Source organism: Procambarus clarkii, chromosome 11 (assembly GCF_040958095.1).
Source record: "Procambarus clarkii isolate CNS0578487 chromosome 11, FALCON_Pclarkii_2.0, whole genome shotgun sequence".
Taxonomy (NCBI): domain Eukaryota; kingdom Metazoa; phylum Arthropoda; class Malacostraca; order Decapoda; family Cambaridae; genus Procambarus; species Procambarus clarkii.
Window position 1 is genome coordinate 41,781,129 of NC_091160.1, and position 19,565 is coordinate 41,800,693.

Here is a 19,565-nt window from a genome sequence, read left to right on the forward strand (position 1 = left end):
AAATAAGATGTTTAGCAGTCCGGGCCAGAGTACACGACTGATTATAGACAAGTGTGTCACGCATGACAACACGCAGGCAAGGGTGTCCCCCACGCCCACACATGACAGTCGTCAAGGCCGTGACTGTCAGGACTGTCAGGACACACAGCTGGCCGCCTCCAGGACCAGTCATCCCTACACGGGGGGGGGGGGGGTTATCCATAGATTTATGATGACAAAAATATATCTGATCGACAGTAATTTGATTTTGATCAGAATGACCAGTTTATGAGAGCGTCACTCACCCCGTCACTCACCCCACCAGTCAACACACTGCTATAATAACAGTTTATGAGAGCGTCACTCACCCCACCAGTCAACACTGCTATAATAACAGTTTATGAGAGCGTCACTCACCCCACCAGTCAACACTGCTATAATAACAGTTTATGAGAGCGTCACTCACCCCACCAGTCAACACTGCTATAATAACAGTTTATGAGAGCGTCACTCACCCCACCAGTTAACACTGCTATAATAACAGTTTATGAGAGCGTCACTCACCCCACCAGTCAACACTGCTATAATAACAGTTTATGAGAGCGTCACTCACCCCGTCACTCACCCCACCAGTCAACACTGCTATAATAACAGTTTATGAGGGCACCACTCACCCCACCAGTCAACACTGCTATAATAACAGTTTATGAGAGCGTCACTCACCCCACCAGTCAACACTGCTATAATAACAGTTTATGAGAGCGTCACTCACCCCACCAGTCAACACTGCTATAATAACAGTTTATGAGAGCGTCACTCACCCCACCAGTCAACACTGCTATAATAACAGTTTATGAGAGCGTCACTCACCCCACCAGTCAACACACTGCTATAATGACAGTTTATGAGGGCGTCACTCACCCCACCAGTCAACACACTGCTATAATAACAGTTTATGAGGGCACCACTCACCCCACCAGTCAACACACTGCTATAATAACAGTTTATGAGGGCACCACTCACCCCACCAGTCAACACTGCTATAATAACAGTTTATGAGGGCACCACTCACCCCGTCAGTCAACACTGCTATAATAACAGTTTATGAGAGCGTCACTCACCCCACCAGTCAACACTGCTATAATAACAGTTTATGAGGGCACCACTCACCCCACCAGTCAACACTGCTATAATAACAGTTTATGAGGGCACCACTCACCCCACCAGTCAACACTGCTATAATAACAGTTTATGAGGGCACCACTCACCCCGTCAGTCAACACTGCTATAATAACAGTTTATGAGAGCGTCACTCACCCCACCAGTCAACACTGCTATAATAACAGTTTATGAGGGCACCACTCACCCCGTCAGTCAACACTGCTATAATAACAGTTTATGAGAGCGTCACTCACCCCGTCAGTCAACACTGCTATAATAACAGTTTATGAGGGCGTCACTCACCCCGTCAGTCAACACTGCTATAATAACAGTTTATGAGGGCGTCACTCACCCCACCAGTCAACACTGCTATAATAACAGTTTATGAGAGCGTCACTCACCCCGTCAGTCAACACTGCTATAATAACAGTTTATGAGGGCGTCACTCACCCCGTCAGTCAACACTGCTATAATAACAGTTTATGAGGGCACCACTCACCCCACCAGTCAACACTGCTATAATAACAGTTTATGAGAGCGTCACTCACCCCGTCAGTCAACACTGCTATAATAACAGTTTATGAGGGCGTCACTCACCCCGTCAGTCAACACTGCTATAATAACAGTTTATGAGGGCGTCACTCACCCCGTCAGTCAACACTGCTATAATAACAGTTTATGAGGGCACCACTCACCCCACCAGTCAACACTGCTATAATAACAGTTTATGAGAGCGTCACTCACCCCACCAGTCAACACTGCTATAATAACAGTTTATGAGAGCGTCACTCACCCCACCAGTCAACACTGCTATAATAACAGTTTATGAGAGCGTCACTCACCCCACCAGTCAACACACTGCTATAATAACAGTTTATGAGAGCGTCACTCACCCCACCAGTCAACACTGCTATAATAACAGTTTATGAGGGCACCACTCACCCCACCAGTCAACACACTGCTATAATAACAGTTTATGAGGGCGTCACTCACCCCACCAGTCAACACTGCTATAATAACAGTTTATGAGGGCACCACTCACCCCACCAGTCAACACTGCTATAATAACAGTTTATGAGGGCACCACTCACCCCACCAGTCAACACACTGCTATAATAACAGTTTATGAGGGCGTCACTCACCCCACCAGTCAACACTGCTATAATAACAGTTTATGAGGGCACCACTCACCCCACCAGTCAACACTGCTATAATAACAGTTTATGAGAGCGTCACTCACCCCGTCAGTCAACACTGCTATAATAACAGTTTATGAGGGCGTCACTCACCCCGTCAGTCAACACTGCTATAATAACAGTTTATGAGGGCACCACTCACCCCACCAGTCAACACTGCTATAATAACAGTTTATGAGGGCACCACTCACCCCACCAGTCAACACTGCTATAATAACAGTTTATGAGGGCACCACTCACCCCACCAGTCAACACTGCTATAATAACAGTTTATGAGGGCACCACTCACCCCACCAGTCAACACTGCTATAATAACAGTTTATGAGAGCGTCACTCACCCCACCAGTCAACACACTGCTATAATAACAGTTTATGAGAGCGTCACTCACCCCACCAGTCAACACTGCTATAATAACAGTTTATGAGGGCACCACTCACCCCACCAGTCAACACTGCTATAATAACAGTTTATGAGAGCGTCACTCACCCCACCAGTCAACACTGCTATAATAACAGTTTATGAGGGCACCACTCACCCCACCAGTCAACACTGCTATAATAACAGTTTATGAGAGCGTCACTCACCCCACCAGTCAACACACTGCTATAATAACAGTTTATGAGAGCGTCACTCACCCCACCAGTCAACACTGCTATAATAACAGTTTATGAGGGCAGTCACTCACCCCACCAGTCAACACTGCTATAATAACAGTTTATGAGGGCACCACTCACCCCACCAGTCAACACTGCTATAATGACACTATTGGACAGCTTTTTAGCTGCTAAAGAAAACAAATTTGAAATTAAATTCCTATGGCTACCATCACATGTCGGCATCTCAAGGCATGACACTGTTGACATGCTTGCTAAGTCAGCCTGCAGAAAACCAGTGGTAGAAATTGATATGGGTGTTTCATTAGCAGTGACCAAGAGAATACTTAAACAAATATCTAATGAAAATCTCACCGACCTAACAAATTCACAAAGACCTGAAAGTTGTAGCATTAAATATTATGATAGATATCGTGAGGAGACATTCACATATGGGACTAATAGAACAAGAACCCGGCAATGTGATGTTATAGTGGCCAGAATACGCCTGGGATATAGACGTATCTGGCAGCTTTCTCAAAACCCAAATGTCGAGTACACAATGTGTCAACTTTGTGAAAGAGAAAACATGCACTCTCTTGAACACTATATTGTAGAATGTCCCATATTCACTGACTTTCGCCCTCCTGGGCTAAGGTATGCTGAACTGTGTAGTTACTATGTGAGTACTGGAACACTTGATGATATATTGGACTTGTACCCAAGACTAACCATGTAATGTATCAATTATACAATGTATGTATGTGATGTAACTATATAACCTGAGCTTGTAAAAGCATCTTAATCACCTTCAGTGGTTAAGTGTTTAATATCAGACTAGTTTATGTAGAACCTATCTTACCCCTGTCAAAGTAGGAGAGACATAGGTGTATGTATATTTATCTGGGTATGTGTAGTACACGTGTATATATGTATATGTGTATTTGTATACAAGATATGTGGAAGCTGGTCAGAATTACATTTCACCTTTGTAAACGCACATTAATGACACTATGTAAAAATACACATCGAACACTGCTTATGTTGGACAGACGTAAATGTGTATATTTATGTCTATTAATTCGTTTATCATTTTAAAAGCACTACAATCACCTTCTGTGGTTAATTGTTCAATAAATCCCTGAACTATATGTTGAACAGATCTTTCACCCTGTCCATGGAGGACTGAAGAAAAAATATATATATGCTGGTTAGCATTGTAAATATCTGGCCACGTCTGTGGTAGAAAATAATAATAATAAAAAAATTAAGAAAAAGAATTGAGCAGCGTCACTCATCCTGTGAGTGACGCTGCTGCGTGATAACACTCCAGAGGAAGATGCCACTCTGGGTCACTGTCACCTGTACCCAGACACTCCTGCCTGTGAGTGACGCTGCTGCGTGATAACACTCCAGAGGAAGATGCCACTCTGGGTCACTGTCTCCTGTACCCAGACACTCCTGTCACCTGTACCCAGACACTCCTGTCACCTGTACCCCAGACACTCCTGTCACCTGTACCCCAGACGGTCCTGTCACCTGTACCCCAGACACTCCTGTCACCTGTACCCAGACACTCCTGTCACCTGTACCCAGACACTCCTGTCACCTGTACCCCAGACACTCCTGTCACCTGTACCCAGACACTCCTGTCACCTGTACCCCAGACACTCCTGTCACCAGTACCCCAGACGCCCCTGTCACCTGTACCCAGACACTCCTGTCACCTGTACCCCAGACGCCCCTGTCACCTGTACCCAGACACTCCTGTCACCTGTACCCAGACACTCCTGTCACCTGTACCCCAGACACTCCTGTCACCTGTACCCAGACACTCCTGTCACCTGTACCCAGACACTCCTGTCACCTGTACCCAGACACTCCTGTCACCTGTACCCCAGACGCCCCTGTCACCTGTACCCAGACACTCCTGTCACCTGTACCCAGACACTCCTGTCACCTGTACCCCAGACGCCCCTGTCACCTGTACCCAGACACTCCTGTCACCTGTACCCAGACACTCCTGTCACCTGTACCCAGACACTCCTGTCACCTGTACCCAGACACTCCTGTCACCTGTACCCCAGACACTCCTGTCACCTGTACCCCAGACGCCCCTGTCACCTGTACCCCAGACGCCCCTGTCACCTGTACCCCAGACACTCCTGTCACCTGTACCCAGACGCCCCTGTCACCTGTACCCAGACGCCCCTGTCACCTGTACCCAGACGCCCCTGTCACCTGTACCCAGACGCCCCTGTCACCTGTACCCCAGACACTCCTGTCACCTGTACCCAGACGCCCCTGTCACCTGTACCCAGACGCCCCTGTCACCTGTACCCAGACGCCCCTGTCACCTGTACCCAGACGCCCCTGTCACCTGTACCCCAGACGCCCCTGTCACCTGCACCCCAGACGCCCCTGTCACCTGTACCCCAGACGCCCCTGTCACCTGTACCCCAGACGCCCCTGTCACCTGTACCCCAGACGCCCCTGTCACCTGCACCCCAGACACTCCTGTCACCTGTACCCCAGACGCCCCTGTCACCTGTACCCCAGACACTCCTGTCACCTGTACCCCAGACGCCCCTGTCACCTGTACCCAGACGCCCCTGTCACCTGTACCCCAGACGCCCCTGTCACCTGTACCCCAGACACCCCTGTCACCTGTACCCCAGACGCCCCTGTCACCTGTACCCCAGACACCCCTGTCACCTGTACCCCAGACACCCCTGTCACCTGTACCCAGACGCCCCTGTCACCTGTACCCCAGACACTAATGTCACCTGTACCCCAGACACTCCTGTCACCTGTACCCCAGACACTCCTGTCACCTGTACCCCAGACACTCCTGTCACCTGTACCCCAGACACTCCTGTCACCTGTACCCCAGACACTCCTGTCACCTGTACCCCAGACACTCCTGTCACCTGTACCCCAGACGCCCCTGTCACCTGTACCCAGACGCCCCTGTCACCTGTACCCAGACGCCCCTGTCACCTGTACCCCAGACGCCCCTGTCACCTGTACCCCAGACGCCCCTGTCACCTGTACCCCAGACGCCCCTGTCACCTGTACCCCAGACACCCCTGTCACCTGTACCCCAGACACCCCTGTCACCTGTACCCCAGACACCCCTGTCACCTGTACCCCAGACACTCCTGTCACCTGTACCCCAGACACTCCTGTCACCTGTACCCCAGACACTCCTGTCACCTGTACCCCAGACACTCCTGTCACCTGTACCCCAGACACTCCTGTCACCTGTACCCCAGACACTCCTGTCACCTGTACCCCAGACACTCCTGTCACCTGTACCCCAGACACCCCTGTCACCTGTACCCCAGACACTCCTGTCACCTGTACCCCAGACACCCCTGTCACCTGTACCCCAGACACCCCTGTCACCTGTACCCCAGACACCCCTGTCACCTGTACCCAGACGCCCCTGTCACCTGTACCCCAGACACTCCTGTCACCTGTACCCCAGACACTCCTGTCACCTGTACCCCAGACACTCCTGTCACCTGTACCCCAGACACTCCTGTCACCTGTACCCCAGACACTCCTGTCACCTGTACCCCAGACACTCCTGTCACCTGTACCCCAGACACTCCTGTCACCTGTACCCCTGACGCCCCTGTCACCTGTACCCAGACGCCCCTGTCACCTGTACCCCAGACGCCCCTGTCACCTGTACCCCAGACGCCCCTGTCACCTGTACCCCAGACGCCCCTGTCACCTGTACCCCAGACGCCCCTGTCACCTGTACCCCAGACACCCCTGTCACCTGTACCCCAGACACCCCTGTCACCTGTACCCCAGACACCCCTGTCACCTGTACCCCAGACACTCCTGTCACCTGTACCCCAGACACTCCTGTCACCTGTACCCCAGACACTCCTGTCACCTGTACCCCAGACACTCCTGTCACCTGTACCCCAGACACTCCTGTCACCTGTACCCCAGACACTCCTGTCACCTGTACCCCAGACACTCCTGTCACCTGTACCCCAGACACCCCTGTCACCTGTACCCCAGACACTCCTGTCACCTGTACCCCAGACACCCCTGTCACCTGTACCCCAGACACCCCTGTCACCTGTACCCCAGACACCCCTGTCACCTGTACCCCAGACACTCCTGTCACCTGTACCCCAGACACTCCTGTCACCTGTACCCCAGACGCCCCTGTCACCTGTACCCCAGACACCCCTGTCACCTGTACCCCAGACACTCCTGTCACCTGTACCCAGACACTCCTGTCACCTGTACCCCAGACACTCCTGTCACCTGTACCCAGACACTCCTGTCACCTGTACCCCAGACAGCTCCTGTCACCTGTACCCCAGACGCCCCTGTCACCTGTACCCAGACACTCCTGTCACTTAATAACTGTCTCAAGTGAACAGATTATCAAACAAAAATATTAACATTTAGCAACCGTCCAAGTTATATTATCTTGAGGGTGAACAATTTGGGACTATTGTAAGGACGGGCGTGAAGGATAGCGACACTAAGCTATAGGGGAGTTGCCAGGATGGGAGACCACCTTAAACACTGAGAGGAGGGCACGGCACACCTGTGGCCAGGGCACACCTGAGGGCAGGGCACACCTGAGGGCAGGGCACACCTGAGAGCAGGACACACCTGTGGCCAGGGCACACACCTGTGGCCAGGGCACACACCTGAGGGCAGGACACACCTGAGAGCAGGACACACCTGTGGCCAGGGCACACACCTGAGGGCAGGACACACCTGAGGGTGGCGGGGTTGAGTCAGTAGTGGGCAGCCTTGGTCCCAGCACCCGCACTTACCTCCTCAGCTCAACCACACTAGACAACCACAAAGGAAAGTTCACAACAGTGCAACTCGTTCTCGCACTTTCTTTAAGTCAATATTGACTTATTGAATAAGTGCATATGTGACATACTAATTTATTGTGAATATTTTAGTTTACCTTGAAAAGCTTCATAGAAAACACTGACCTTACCTAACCTTCTTAGTATGTTAAGATAAGCATCTTATTGCTTCGTAATTACAATTATTACTTAACCTATAGCTATAATAGGTATAGGTTATACCTATAATAGGTATATGCCAACTTTCCTGTCATCACTGTTGTGATGCCAGGAAAGTCAGTTCCCTCTAATGGCGCAAAGTTTCCAAGTATTACGTAAGTAATGAAGAAATATGGCATTTACTCACTATAATGTTGTGTTGAATGTACAACATTAACAAACATTTTTTACTCTGAAATAATATAATTTTATTGTATAATTGTGTCCATGTAATTACCCAAGGTCACATCATTGTTGCTCGGATCGTAGACTTCCTATGGCGTCACTTGCCGCCAAGTTTCGTCTAATTTCGTAATAAAATGATAATATTTCAGAGTAAAAAATGATGTTTGTTAATGTTCCACATTCAACATCCAACATTATAGTGAGTAAATGTCATATTTCTAAATTACTTACGTAATACTAGCCAGTTTTGGGTAGATTTAGGTAGTTAGTCGGAGCGAGGAAAGTGTGTTAAGCATAGTGGAAGTTTCGCAAGCTAAGGAAGGAGCTTCACAGCGTCCTGCAGGCAGGGCGGCGTCTCCCAAGTTTACGTGTCCGGTACAGCAAGGGTTCCTGGCCACTATTTCTTCCCTGGGGACCTGGTTGTAAACTGATCGGCCGGTCGTGTTCCAGGGTAAACTAGCGGGTAAGGATTAAGATGAGCTGTGGGAAGGATGTTTGTTTACAATTTTTTTAATTTTGCCCCGAGTGGCGAGTTTACTGGGCAGCGCCACTCATCCTGTGAGTGACCACACCGCCATAGTGACAGTATTGGGCAGCGTCACTCATCCTGTGAGTGGACACACCGCCATAGTGACAGTATTGGGCAGCGCCACTCATCCTGTGAGTGGACACACCGCCATAGTGACAGTATTGGGCAGCGCCACTCATCCTGTGAGTGGACACACCGCCATAGTGACAGTATTGGGCAGCGCCACTCATCCTGTGAGTGGACACACCGCCATAGTGACAGTATTGGGCAGCGTCCACTCATCCTGTGAGTGGACACACCGCCATAGTGACAGTATTGGGCAGCGTCACTCATCCTGTGAGTGGACACGCCGCCATAGTGACAGTATTGGGCAGCGTCACTCATCCTGTGAGTGGACACCCCGCCATAGTGACAGTATTGGGCAGCGTCACTCATCCTGTGAGTGGACACGCCGCCATAGTGACAGTATTGGGCAGCGCCACTCATCCTGTGAGTGGACACCCCGCCATAGTGACAGTATTGGGCAGCGTCACTCATCCTGTGAGTGGACACGCCGCCATAGTGACAGTATTGGGCAGCGTCACTCATCCTGTGAGTGGACACACCGCCATAGTGACAGTATTGGGCAGCGCCACTCATCCTGTGAGTGGACACGCCGCCATAGTGACAGTATTGGGCAGCGTCACTCATCCTGTGAGTGGACACACCGCCATAGTGACAGTATTGGGCAGCGTCACTCATCCTGTGAGTGGACACGCCGCCATAGTGACAGTATTGGGCAGCGTCACTCATCCTGTGAGTGGACACACCGCCATAGTGACAGTATTGGGCAGCGCCACTCATCCTGTGAGTGGACACGCCGCCATAGTGACAGTATTGGGCAGCGTCACTCATCCTGTGAGTGGACACCCCGCCATAGTGACAGTATTGGGCAGCGTCACTCATCCTGTGAGTGGACACACCGCCATAGTGACAGTATTGGGCAGCGTCACTCATCCTGTGAGTGGACACCCCGCCATAGTGACAGTATTGGGCAGCGTCACTCATCCTGTGAGTGGACACACCGCCATAGTGACAGTATTGGGCAGCGCCACTCATCCTGTGAGTGAACACACCGCCATAGTGACAGTATTGGGCAGCGCCACTCATCCTGTGAGTGGACACACCGCCATAGTGACAGTATTGGGCAGCGCCACTCATCCTGTGAGTGAACACACCGCCATAGTGACAGTATTGGGCAGCGCCACTCATCCTGTGAGTGGACACGCCGCCATAGTGACAGTATTGGGCAGCGCCACTCATCCTGTGAGTGAACACACCGCCATAGTGACAGTATTGGGCAGCGCCACTCATCCTGTGAGTGGACACGCCGCCATAGTGACAGTATTGGGCAGCGTCACTCATCCTGTGAGTGGACACGCCGCCATAGTGACAGTATTGGGCAGCGTCACTCATCCTGTGAGTGGACACACCGCCATAGTGACAGTATTGGGCAGCGCCACTCATCCTGTGAGTGGACACCCCGCCATAGTGACAGTATTGGGCAGCGTCACTCATCCTGTGAGTGGACACACCGCCATAGTGACAGTATTGGGCAGCGTCACTCATCCTGTGAGTGGACACACCGCCATAGTGACAGTATTGGGCAGCGCCACTCATCCTGTGAGTGGACACCCCGCCATAGTGACAGTATTGGGCAGCGTCACTCATCCTGTGAGTGGACACACCGCCATAGTGACAGTATTGGGCAGCGTCACTCATCCTGTGAGTGGACACCCCGCCATAGTGACAGTATTGGGCAGCGTCACTCATCCTGTGAGTGGACACGCCGCCATAGTGACAGTATTGGGCAGCGCCACTCATCCTGTGAGTGGACACGCCGCCATAGTGACAGTATGTACCTGTATTGTACCTGGTTGATGGGGTTCTGGGAGTTCTTCTACTGCCCAAGCCCGACCCGAGGCCAGGCTTGACTTGTGAGAGTTTGGTCCACCAGGCTGTTGCTTGGAGCGGCCCGCAGGCCCACATACCCACCACAGCCCGGCTGGTCCGGCACTCCTTGGAGGAAACAATCTAGTTTTCTCTAGAAGATGTCCACGGTTGTTCCGGCAACCGTGGACAACAAGAGTCTGAAACAGTCCGCCCTCTATCCACCTGTACTATGGCCCAGGAAAAAAATCATAAATTATTTTCGTGATTACGAAACCTGTACATCTTTCCTTGATTGTGGCGGCTTTGTTTACATTTATTAAAGAGTTTAAGAGCTGGGAAGCACTGAGGTTGTATATATCAATAATAACTTTGGGTCGAGGACCATCTGGCACCACTTACCACCTCCTAAACTCTTTAATACAAACTAACCTGCCAGCATGGATGAAAGATGAACAGGTGTCTTAAATGTCTGGGGGCTGGGTGGAGAGGGCGGGGGCTGGGTGGAGAGGGCGGGGGCTGGGTGGAGAGGGGCGGGGGCTGGGTGGAGAGGGCGGGGGCTGGGTGGAGAGGGCGGGGGCTGGGTGGAGAGGGGGGGGGGCTGGGTGGAGAGGGCGGGGGCTGGGTGGAGAGGGGCGGGGGCTGGGTGGAGAGGGGCGGGGACAAGGTGGAGAGGGGCGGGGGCTGGGTGGAGATGGGGGGGCTGGGTGGAGAGGGGCGGGGGCTGGGTGGAGAGGGGCGGGGGCTGGGTGGAGAGGGGCGGGGGCTGGGTGGAGATGGGGGGGCTGGGTGGAGAGGGGCGGGGGCTGGGTGGAGAGGGGGGGCTAGGTGGAGAGGGGCGGGGACAAGGTGGAGAGGGGCGGGGGCTGGGTGGAGATGGGGGGGCTGGGTGGAGAGGGGCGGGGGCTGGGTGGAGAGGGGCGGGGGGCTGGGTGGAGAGGGGCGGGGGCTGGGTGGAGATGGGGGGGCTGGGTGGAGAGGGGCGGGGGCTGGGTGGAGAGGGGGGGCTAGGTGGAGAGGGGCGGGGACAAGGTGGAGAGGGGCGGGAGCAAGGTGGAGAGGGGCGGGGACAAGGTGGAGAGGGGCGGGGACAAGGTGGAGAGGGGCGGGGACAAGGTGGAGAGGGGCGGGGCTAGGTGGAGAGGGGCGGGGGGCTGGGTGGAGAGGGGCGGGGGGCTGGGTGGAGAGGGGGGGCTAGGTGGAGAGGGGCGGGGGGCTGGGTGGAGAGGGGGGGGGCTAGGTGGAGAGGGGCGGGGACAAGGTGGAGAGGGGCGGGGCTAGGTGGAGAGGGGCGGGGGGCTGGGTGGAGAGGGGCGGGGGGCTGGGTGGAGAGGGGGGGGCTAGGTGGAGAGGGGCGGGGACAAGGTGGAGAGGGGCGGGGCTAGGTGGAGAGGGGCGGGGGGCTGGGTGGAGAGGGGCGGGGGGCTGGGTGGAGAGGGGGGGCTAGGTGGAGAGGGGCGGGGGGCTGGGTGGAGAGGGGGGGCTAGGTGGAGAGGGGCGGGGACAAGGTGGAGAGGGGCGGGGCTAGGTGGAGAGGGGCGGGGGGCTGGGTGGAGAGAGGCGGGGGCAAGGTGGAGAGGGGCGGGTGCTGGGTGGAGAGGGGCGGGTGCTGGGTGGAGAGAGCCGGGTGCTGGGTGGAGAGGGGCGGGGGGCTGGGTGGAGAGGGGCGGGTGCTGGGTGGAGAGGGGCGGGGGCTGGGTGGAGAGGGGCGGGTGCTGGGTGGAGAGGGGCGGGTGCTGGGTGGAGAGGGGCGGGGGGCTGGGTGGAGAGGGGGGGCTAGGTGGAGAGGGGCGGGGGGCTGGGTGGAGAGGGGGGGCTAGGTGGAGAGGGGCGGGGGCTGGGTGGAGAGGGGCGGGGGCTGGGTGGAGAGGGGTGGGGGCTGGGTGGAGAGGGGTGGGTGCTGGGTGGAGAGGGGTGGGTGCTGGGTGGAGAGGGGCGGGTGCTGGGTGGAGAGGGGCGGGTGCTGGGTGGAGAGGGGCGGGGGCTGGGTGGAGAGGGGCGGGTGCTGGGTGGAGAGGGGCGGGTGCTGGGTGGAGAGGGGCGGGGGCTGGGTGGAGAGGGGCGGGTGCTGGGTGGAGAGGGGCGGGGGCTGGGTGGAGAGGGGCGGGTGCTGGGTGGAGAGGGGCGGGGGCTGGGTGGAGAGGGGTGGGTGCTGGGTGGAGAGGGGTGGGTGCTGGGTGGAGAGGGGTGGGTGCTGGGTGGAGAGGGGTGGGTGCTGGGTGGAGAGCGGCGGGTGCTGGGTGGAGAGGGGCGGGTGCTGGGTGGAGAGGGGCGGGGGCTGGTGGGGTGGAAGGCCTTGGTCTACCATAAACTTGGGAACAGATGGTGTGGATCTCGACCCCCTAACCTCACCCCCTCCCTCCCCCCCCCCCCAACCTCCGGCCCCCTCATCATAACATGGCGCCCCCCCTCCCCCCCCCCCCAGCAGGTCACAGGGTCAAGGGTAGAGGCGTGAGAGCCCCGGCCCCCCTCTTCCTCCCACACCACAACACCACCACCCTCCCCCACTCTTCCTCCCGCCTCCCCTGCCTGCTTGCCTGCCTGCTTGCTTGCTTGCTTGCCTGCTTGCTTGCCTGATTGCTTGCTTGCCTGCTTGCTTGCCTGCCTGCTTGCTTGCTTGCTTGCCTGCTTGCTTGCTTGCTTGCTTGCTTGCCTGCTTGCTTGCCTAATTGCTTGCTTGCCTGCTTGCTTGCCTGCTTCCTCCTTGCCTGCTTGCTTGGCTGCCTGCTTCCTCCTTGCCTGCTTGCTTGCTTGCTTGCTTGCCTAATTGCTTGCTTGCCTGCTTGCTTGCTTGCTTGCTTGCCTAATTGCTTGCTTGCCTGCTTGCTTGCCTGCTTCCTCCTTGCCTGCTTGCTTGGCTGCCTGCTTCCTCCTTGCCTGCTTGCTTGCTTGCCTGCTTGCTTGCTTGCTTGCCTGCTTGCTTGCCTAATTGCTTGCTTGCCTGCTTCCTCCTTGCCTGCTTGCTTGCTTGCCTGCTTGCTTGCCTGCCTGCTTGCTTGCCTACTTGCTTGCTTGCCTGCTTGCTTGCCTGCCTGCTTGCTTGCCTGCCTGCTTGTTTGCCTACTTGCTTGCTTGCCTGCCTGCTTGCCTGCCTGCTTGTTTGCCTACTTGCTTGCTTGCCTGCCTGCTTGCTTGCCTGCCTGCTTGCTTGCCTGCCTGCTTGCTTGCCTGCCTGCTTGTTTGCCTACTTGCTTGCTTGCCTGCTTGCTTGCCTGCTTCCTCCTTGCTTGCTTGCCTGCCTGCTTGCTTGCCTGCCTGCTTGTTTGCCTACTTGCTTGCCTGCCTGCTTGCTTGCCTGCTTCCTCCTTGCTTGCTTGCCTGCCTGCTTGCTTGCCTGCTTCCTCCTTGCTTGCTTGCCTGCTTGCTTGCTTGCTTGCTTGCCTGCCTGCTTGCTTGCTTGCCTGCCTGCTTCCTCCTTGCCTGCTTGCCTGCCTGCTTGCTTGCTTGTCTGCTTGCTTGCCTGCCTGCTTGCTTGCCTGCCTGCTTGCTTGCTTGCCTGCCTGCTTCCTCCTTGCCTGCTTGCCTGCTTGCTTGCTTGTCTGCTTGCTTGCCTGCTTGCTTGCCTGCCTGCTTGCTTGTCTGCCTGCTTGCCTGCCTTCCTGCCTGCTTGCCTGCCTGCTTGCCTGCTTGCTTGCCTGCTTGCCTGCCTGCTTGCCTGCCTGCCTGCTTGCCTGCCTGCCTGCCTGTCTGCTTGCTTGCTTTCCTGCCTGCTTGCTTGCCTGCTTGCTTGCTTGCTTGCTTGCTTGCTTGCTTGCCTGCTTGCTTGCTTACCTGCTTGCCTGCTTGCGTGCCTGCCTGCTTGCCTGCCTGCCTGCTTGCTTGCTTGCCTGCCTGCTTGCCTGCTTGCCTGCCTGCTTGCTTGCCTGCCTGTCTGCTTGCTTGCTTTCCTGCCTGCTTGCTTGCTTGCTTACCTGCTTGCTTGCGTGCCTGCTTGCCTGCCTGCGTGCCTGCTTGCCTGCCTGCCTGCTTGCCTGCTTGCTTGCCTGCTTGCTTGCTTGCTTGCCTGCCTGCTTGCCTGCTTGCTTGCCTGCCTGCTTGTCTGCTTGCTTGCCTGCCTGCTTGCCTGCTTGCTTGCTTGCCTGCCTGCCTGCCTGCCTGCCTGCCTGCCTGCTTGCTTGCCTGCCTGCTTGCCTGCTTGCTTGCTTGCCTTTCTAGTGAGTACATTTGAAGAGCTTTGAGACGATCCCAATAATTTAGGTGTTTTATCTGGTCTATGCGTGCCGTATATGTTCTCTGTATTCCCTCTATTTCAGCAATCTCTCCTGCTCTGAAGGGGGAAGTGAGTACTGAGCAGTACTCAAGACGGGACAACACAAGTGACTGGAAGAGTACAACCATTGTGATGGGATCCCTGGATTTGAAAGTTCTCGTAATCCATCCGATCATTTTTCTGGCTGTCGCAATATTTGCTTGGTTATGCTCCCTAAACGTTAGGTCGTCAGACATCATTATTCCCAAATCCTTGACATGTTGCTTTCCTACTATGGGCAGATTTGATTGTGTTTTGTACTCTGTATTATGTTTAAGATCCTCATTTTTGCCGTACCTGAGTACCTGGAATTTATCACTGTTAAACATCATGTTATTTTCTGCTGCCCAATCGAAAACTTTGTTGATATCTGTTTGTAATTTTTCAATGTTTTCAGCAGAGGTAATTTTCATGCTGATTTTTGTGTCATCTGCGAAGGATGACACGAAGCTGTGACTTGTATTTTTGTCTATATCTGATATGAGAATAAGGAACAGCAGCGGTGCAAGGACTGTACCTTGAGGTACAGAGCTTTTAACTGCGCTCGGACTCGATTTTATTTGATTGACTGTTACTCTTTGTGTTCTGTTCGACAGGAAATTGAGTATCCAGCGTCCTACTTTTCCAGTTATTCCCATTGACCTCATTTTGTGAGGTATCACCCCATGTCACATTTGTCGAACGCCTTCGCAAAGTTTGTGTATACAACATCTGCATTTTGCTTTTCTTCTAGAGCTTCTGTGATTTTGTCATAGTGGTTGAGTAACTGTGACAGACAGGATCTTCCCGCTCTAAATCCATGTTGTCCTGGGTTGTGCAACTCATTATTTTCCATAAAACTAGAAATTTGATTCCTAATCACTCTTTCAAACACTTTTATTATGTGTGATGTTAGTGCAACTGGCCTATAATTTTTTGCCAAGGCTTTACTCCCCCCCCCTCCTTGTGCAACGGAGCTATATCTGCAGATTTAAGTGCTGCTGGTATCTCCCCTGTATCCAGGCTCTTTCTCCATATTACGCTGAGTGCTCTCGCTACTGGTACTTTACATTTCTTTATGAATATTGAATTCCATGAGTCAGGCCCAGGAGCTGAGTGCATAGGCATATTGTCAATTTCTCTTTCAAAGTCTTCCGAGTTCGTGTTAATATCCGTTATATTATCTGCAGCTTGAATGTCATTCATAAAGAAGCTGTCTGGGTCATCAACTTTCATGTTGTTTATTGGAGTGCTAAACATAGCCTCATACTGGCCTCTTAGAATTTCACTAATCTCTTTGTTGTCGTCTGTGTACGTACCTTCATTTGTAATTAACGGTCCTATACTGGTCGAGGTTTTGGATTTTGATTTTGCGTATGTGAAAAAATATTTCGGATTTTTCCTTATCTCTTGTATAGCTTTCTGTTCCAATTCCATTTCCTCAGACTCATATGATCGCTTCAACGTTTGTTCTATTTCTTCAATCTCCCTGCTTAGGCTTGTTTTCCTTGCTTGTGATAGTTGTGTCTGCCGAAGCATTTCCGATATTTTTTTCCTTCTCCTGTACAGTCGTCTGCGTTCTCTTTCTAGAGTGGTCCTCTTTCTGCCCCTCCTCACAGGCTCGTGCTTCAAGCAGACCTTGTAAGCTTCAGCTGTCAGTTGAGCTATTCCCTGTGTGGGAGTTATGTGGACTGGCCCATGTTGAGGAAGGTGAATGGCAAACACCGGTGAGTTAAGTGTGGACGATGTGTATCTGGGAAGTGGATTCACCGGAATTGATGAACAACACTGCCGCTGTATTGTGTCCCGAGTGAAAGCGACATTTCGTAAATATGTGTAAATAACACTTTATATATATATATAATATATATATATATATATAATTATATATAGGTGAAGGTGTGATAGTATATTACCCCCCCCCCCTCTTATCCTCAGCACCACTACCTGCCTCAGCGCCAGTTGTTGAAAACTTACCACCAACTTGGGCGGGTTAGATAAATACAAAGATATTTTCAGATCCATTAACAGCAAGAACCAGGTTACTGGGCCAAAGTGGCCGTAAGACAATGTTGTATAACAACAACAACAACAACGATACAGGGAGTGTTAATATACTGACCCATACACTGGTCCTACCTGGAGTGTTAATATACTGACCCATACACTGGTCCCACCTGGAGTGTTAATATACTGACCCATACACTGGTCCTACCTGGAGTGTTAATATACTGACCCATACACTGGTCCCACCTGGAGTGTTAATATACTGACCCATACACTGGTCCCACCTGGAGTGTTAATATACTGACCCATACACTGGTCCTACCTGGAGTGTTAATATACTGACCCATACACTGGTCCCACCTGGAGTGTTAATATACTGACCCATACACTGGTCCCACCTGGAGCCACTGACCCATACACTGGTCCTACCTGGAGTGTTAATATACTGACCCATACACTGGTCCCACCTGGAGTGTTAATATACTGACCCATACACTGGTCCTACCTGGAGTGTTAATATACTGACCCATACACTGGTCCTACCTGGAGTGTTAATATACTGACCCATACACTGGTCCCACCTGGAGTGTTAATATACTGACCCATACACTGGTCCCACCTGGAGTGTTAATATACTGACCCATACACTGGTCCCACCTGGAGTGTTAATATACTGACCCATACACTGGTCCTACCTGGAGTGTTAATATACTGACCCATACACTGGTCCCACCTGGAGCCACTGACCCATACACTGGTCCTACCTGGAGTGTTAATATACTGACCCATACACTGGTCCTACCTGGAGTGTTAATATACTGACCCATACACTGGTCCCACCTGGAGTGGTAATATACTGACCCATACACTGGTCCTACCTGGAGTGTTAATATACTGACCCATACACTGGTCCTACCTGGAGTGTTAATATACTGACCCATACACTGGTCCTACCTGGAGTGTTAATATACTGACCCATACACTGGTCCCACCTGGAGCCACTGACCCATACACTGGTCCTACCTGGAGTGTTAATATACTGACCCATACACTGGTCCTACCTGGAGTGTTAATATACTGACCCATACACTGGTCCTACCTGGAGTGTTAATATACTGACCCATACACTGGTCCTACCTGGAGTGTTAATATACTGACCCATACACTGGTCCTACCTGGAGCCACTGACCCATACACTGGTCCTACCTGGAGCCACTGACCCATACACTGGTCCTACCTGGAGCCACTCATATATAACAATTACATAAAAAAAACATTTCAACACAAGAGCCAAGTTTTTAACATTTTAGTATTCTAGAAGCTATTGATAAAGAAGTGTTGGTATTATTTAGTGAAGAATTAGTGATGAAACGGAGAGGTGTGTGGAGGTGTATGAGACATACCTGGTGTGCCGGCGCGGCCGCCCCAGTCATCATACAGCTCACCTGTGGACAACAGTGTTGGGTTATTATCATGTAGAGGAGACCAGGCGCCCTCGCCCCCACACACACCTGACTCCCGCCACACCTGCAGCAGCAGCAGCAGCCAGCCATCTTTAACAAGACATGTGTTATTTAGCGAGTGTTGCTGGCCATGTGAGTGACAACACATGTGGTGGGTGTTGTACCGTCACTCAAGAGGTACAGGAGCAACACTCCTGGAGTGTCGAGCATCAGTGTGGCGCCAACACCTCAACACTGCTCATCCAACTCTTCACCTCCCGTAATGCAACACAGGAAGCAACACAAGCAGACAATAATACACTGCCATGTTAGTACACACGGCTCATGTCATATATAATACAATCATGTTTACCAACCAAATTTAGGAACCATACACAAGGTACACAGCAAGACTGGTGACTGGTCACTCTGTACACCCAGTGTGTACACCCAGTGTGTACACCCAGTGTGTACACCCAGTGTGTACACTGTATACCCAGTACAGCTGTTGTACACACTACTAAACTGCTGGGGCAGAAGCATCATTAACCTGTGTACAATGTCTCCTGGAGCACATACACACACCTGGAGGGTGTCTGGAGTTGTGCTTCCTCACCACGATATCGAAGCGAATATAATCGCTAGACGTCCTTATCACACACACACATGTGTGCAGACTTGAGGTCACAACAGCCTGGCTGAACATAACTCACAACCCATATATGGAAATGCTGCTGCGGAAGTGACGATGTTTCGCTCCGTCATCCGTCATTATCAAGTCCTGCTGGATGACAGTGGTCGCGGACGGACAGAAACATCGCCACACTTGACAGTGGTCGCGGACGGACAGAAACATCGCCACACTTGACAGTGGTCGCGGACGGACAGAAACATCGCCACACTTGACAGTGGTCGCGGACGGACAGAAACATCGCCACACTTGACAGTGGTCGCGGACGGACAGAAACATCGCCACACTTGACAGTGGTCGCGGACGGACAGAAACATCGCCACACTTGACAGTGGTCGCGGACGGACAGAAACATCGCCACACTTGACAGTGGTCGCGGACGGACAGAAACATCGCCACACTTGACAGTGGTCGCGGACGGACAGAAACATCGCCACACTTGACAGTGGTCGCGGACGGACAGAAACATCGCCACACTTGACAGTGGTCGCGGACGGACAGAAACATCGCCACACTTGACAGTGGTCGCAGACGGACAGAAACATCGCCACACTTGACAGTGG

General features: G+C 52.7%; 1 protein-coding gene across 23 annotated transcripts in view; it reads right to left on the bottom strand.

The window, feature by feature from the left end:
• LOC123758463 (retinoic acid receptor RXR-alpha-B) overlaps positions 1-19,565 on the bottom strand; it is a 298,618-nt gene that overhangs the window by 50,022 nt on the left and 229,031 nt on the right. For 16 of the 23 annotated variants that reach the window (XM_069322697.1, XM_069322699.1, XM_069322694.1 and 13 more), the window contains one exon: positions 18,273-18,314. The exons of the other annotated variants lie outside the window; for them this stretch is intronic. Coding sequence is in view for 15 of the 16 variants with exons in the window: in XM_069322699.1 (XP_069178800.1) it covers positions 18,273-18,314 (42 nt within the window). In the remaining variant the exon portion in view is untranslated. The remainder of the gene's footprint in view (positions 1-18,272; positions 18,315-19,565) is intronic. 23 annotated transcript variants of the gene reach the window in all.